A 3428-nucleotide genomic window follows, 5' to 3' on the forward strand; every position below is an offset into this window, starting at 1 on the left:
TCTCTCTCTCTCTCTCTCTCTCTTTTACTCTTTTACTTGTTTCAGACTGTGGCCATGTTGAGTGTCAGTGAGCAAGTTATTTTCCTCAAGGAAAGTGATTAGTTTTCTTCTGACTATTCGTTCCATGACTTTGCTGATGTGCGATGTCAGAGAGAGAGAGAGAGAGAGAGGTCTGTAGTTTTTGGCCTCTGTTCTACTATATGTCTATACAGTAGAACCTCGCAGCACGAGTGCACCATTGCACGAGTAATTTGCTATATGAGCCGAGACGCATGTGAATTTTTGTCTTGAAGTACGAGTGGAAATACGCTGTACGAGTGACTTTCATACAAGCGACAGCTAGTCGGCGATGAGCTCACGCACTCTCTCCCAACAAGCGCAGCCTCTGCTCACTCAGTTCACGTGTTTATCTCGTCGTGGCAGCATCCCTGTTGTGTTTTTCCCAGTGTTTTTTTTTTTTTTCGTTATTATTTTATAATAATTGTGTTAGACATGGCTCCCAAAAAGGTTAATACAAAGGACAATGCTGAGAAGAAGAAAAAGTTGATTACGATAGAACCGAAGAAGGAAAGCATTGATAAACATGAGAGAGGGGTACGTGTAGTGGACATTGCACGTCAATACGACCGGATCATGTCGACGATCTGCACCACCCTGAAGAAAAAGGATGCGATCGAGGCTGTTACAATAGCAAAAGGTGTCTCCAGGCTCTCTAAGCAACGCATAACTGTCCACGAAAGGATGGAAATATTGCTTCTCCTGTGGATCAACGAGAAACAACTCGCAGGGGATACGATTACGGAGATCATCATCTGCGAGAAAGCACGAGCTCTGTATGGGGATCTCCTGAAGCAGAACCCTGGAAAATCGACGGAGGAGACATCAACAGACGCATTTAAGGTCAGTCGTAGCTGGTTCGATAATTTCAAGAAGACTGGTGTTCATATCGTCGTCAGGTATGGAGAAGCAGCGAGTTCTGACACGAAGGCAGCTGAGGATTTCGTGTGTGAATTCCGTCAGCTCATCGCAGGTGAGGGTTGCATCGCACTGCAAGTATTCAACTGTGAAGAAACTGGCCTCTTCTGGAAAAAAATGCTGAAAAGAACCTACATAATGCCAGGCCACAAGCCTATGAAAGACAGGCTAACTCACGCCCTTTGTGCCAATGCGAGTGGAGACTTGAAAATTAAGCTGCTCATTGTCTACCATTTCGAAAAGCCACGAGCGTTTAAGTCGCACAAAATCCTGAAGGAGAAGCTGCAGATCATGTTAAAGCCTGGGTCACCAAGCAATTCTTCATCGAGTGGGTCAACCTTATCTTCGGACCAGTAGTGGAAAAGTACCTCCAGGAGAAAGATCTTCCTCTCAAGGACCTCCTCGTCCTCGACAATGCTCCTGCTCACCCTCCTAACTTCGGAGATGATATCCTGGTCGAATTTAAATTTATAAAAGTTCTATACCTCTCACGCAACACCACGCCTATCTTGTAGCCCATGGACCAACAGGTGATTTATAATTTTAACAAGTTGTATACCAAACACCTGTTTTGTCGGTGCTTTGAAGTAACCGAAAATACAAATCTAATCCTTCGTGAGTTTTGGAAGGAACACTACAACATTGTTAACTGCCTGAAAAATCATCGATATGGTCTGGCAGAGTGTAACGAGGAGAACGCTGAATTTTGTATGGAGGAAACTGTGGTCTGACTGTGTATCCGAAAGAGACTTAAAAGACTTTGAGTCTGAGTCACCTGTAGTCAAGGATATAGTGTCTCTTGGCAAGTCCTCGGCCTCGAGGTTGATGATGGGGACATTAACGATCTCATAGAGGAACACTCAGGGGAGCTAACGACAGATGAACTCCTGAAGCTTCAGGAGCAGCAAAACTTGTATGTGGTGGAAGAGATTGGTTCCCAAGAGGATGACAGTGTAGCCGAGAATGCTATCCCTACGAGTGATATAAAGGCAGTGTTGGCAAAGTGACAGCATGCTTCTGAATTTGTAAAAAAATATCATCCTGAAATAGTATCTACAGATGGTGCAGCTAATTTATATATTATGCACACCTAAAGCATACGTATTAAATGACTTCAAAATATCATTTGGTTTGACTTTCTTATTACGACTCATATGTGTGTGTGTGTGTGTGTGTGTGTGTGTGTATACATACACACACACACACACACATAGAGAGAGAGATGCATACATACATGCGTGTGCGTGTATGCATGCATGTATGTATGTATGTATGTATATATATATGTATGTATATAAGGAATAATTTGGGGATATCATTTTAAAGGAATTTTAAGAATAACAACTAATTAATTCACTGTTGTCTCAGACTAAATTAATTATAAATGTGTGTTTCTATCTGAATCTCTGTGTGTGTCTGTGTATGTGTGTGTGTAAATCATAAATGCTTGGTGATCGACTGATGTCTGCAATATAAATTAACTTCTAATGTCACCCTCTTTAAACTCGAGGACAAACATTCACGCGTGTGTACAAACATTCGCAATTCTGTTATCCTCTTTTCCATACGGTATAGCTGTTATGTTCCATGACAGTACTAACAGGTATAATTATATTCAAAATATTATGTTCGGATCTAGCAGGAGTTTGAGGGTAAATGTCAAAATTATATAAACTTACAGGAGTGCGTATGTATGTGTGTGTATTTATGTACAGATGTATGTATATATGTATGTATATATATATATATATATATATATATATATATATATATATATATACATGTGTATGTGTGTGAAGGTAGAAGTATGTATAGTATGTATAGTTATAAATATATACATATATATCTATAAATATATACATATATATCTATAAATATATTCATTATAGATAGATAGACAGGTAGAAAGAAAGAAAGATAGATAGATAGATAGATAGATAGATAGATAGATAGATAGATAGATAGATAGATAGATAGATAATTGTATATGTATGAATTTACATATCAGTGTATCCTTACTGAATTAATATATATATTAATATTTAGGATAACTGGTTTTCCTATTTTTCTGTTTTATATTTAGATTTCAGGATGTGATACTATAAATATCAATATTACGATAAAATTTTAACTATTTTTACACACTTCGAAAATACGTAGAGTTTGTTAATATAAGTTCTCTACGAGAAATACTAACTGTTATTCAAATGCAACATATTTCTAAAACTTCTATCTATCTATCTATCTATCTATCTATCTATCTATCTATCCACCTTCCTACGTATATATCTGTGTGCATATCTATTTGTGTGTTTGTCTACCTATCTATATGCCTTTCTATGTATGCGTGTGTTATTATTTCCTTGCATAAATACTGGTTTTCCCATCATGCTAACTGGGAGGTTTTACTAAAAGGTCTTCCACAGAACTTTGGAACACTGACATATCTATCG

At 38.1% G+C, this 3428-nt stretch overlaps 1 protein-coding gene across 1 annotated transcript; it reads left to right on the forward strand.

The window, feature by feature from the left end:
- The first annotated feature begins 492 nt into the window (after positions 1–492).
- LOC106867749 (tigger transposable element-derived protein 1-like) lies at positions 493–1332 on the forward strand. Its single transcript, XM_014912713.1, has one exon. It carries the CDS (start codon positions 493–495, stop codon positions 1330–1332), a length of 840 nt encoding a protein of 279 aa, XP_014768199.1.
- Positions 1333–3428: the final 2096 nt, after the last annotated feature.

The sequence above is a fragment of the Octopus bimaculoides genome, chromosome 1 (assembly GCF_001194135.2).
Source record: "Octopus bimaculoides isolate UCB-OBI-ISO-001 chromosome 1, ASM119413v2, whole genome shotgun sequence".
NCBI classification, from domain to species: Eukaryota; Metazoa; Mollusca; class Cephalopoda; order Octopoda; family Octopodidae; genus Octopus; species Octopus bimaculoides.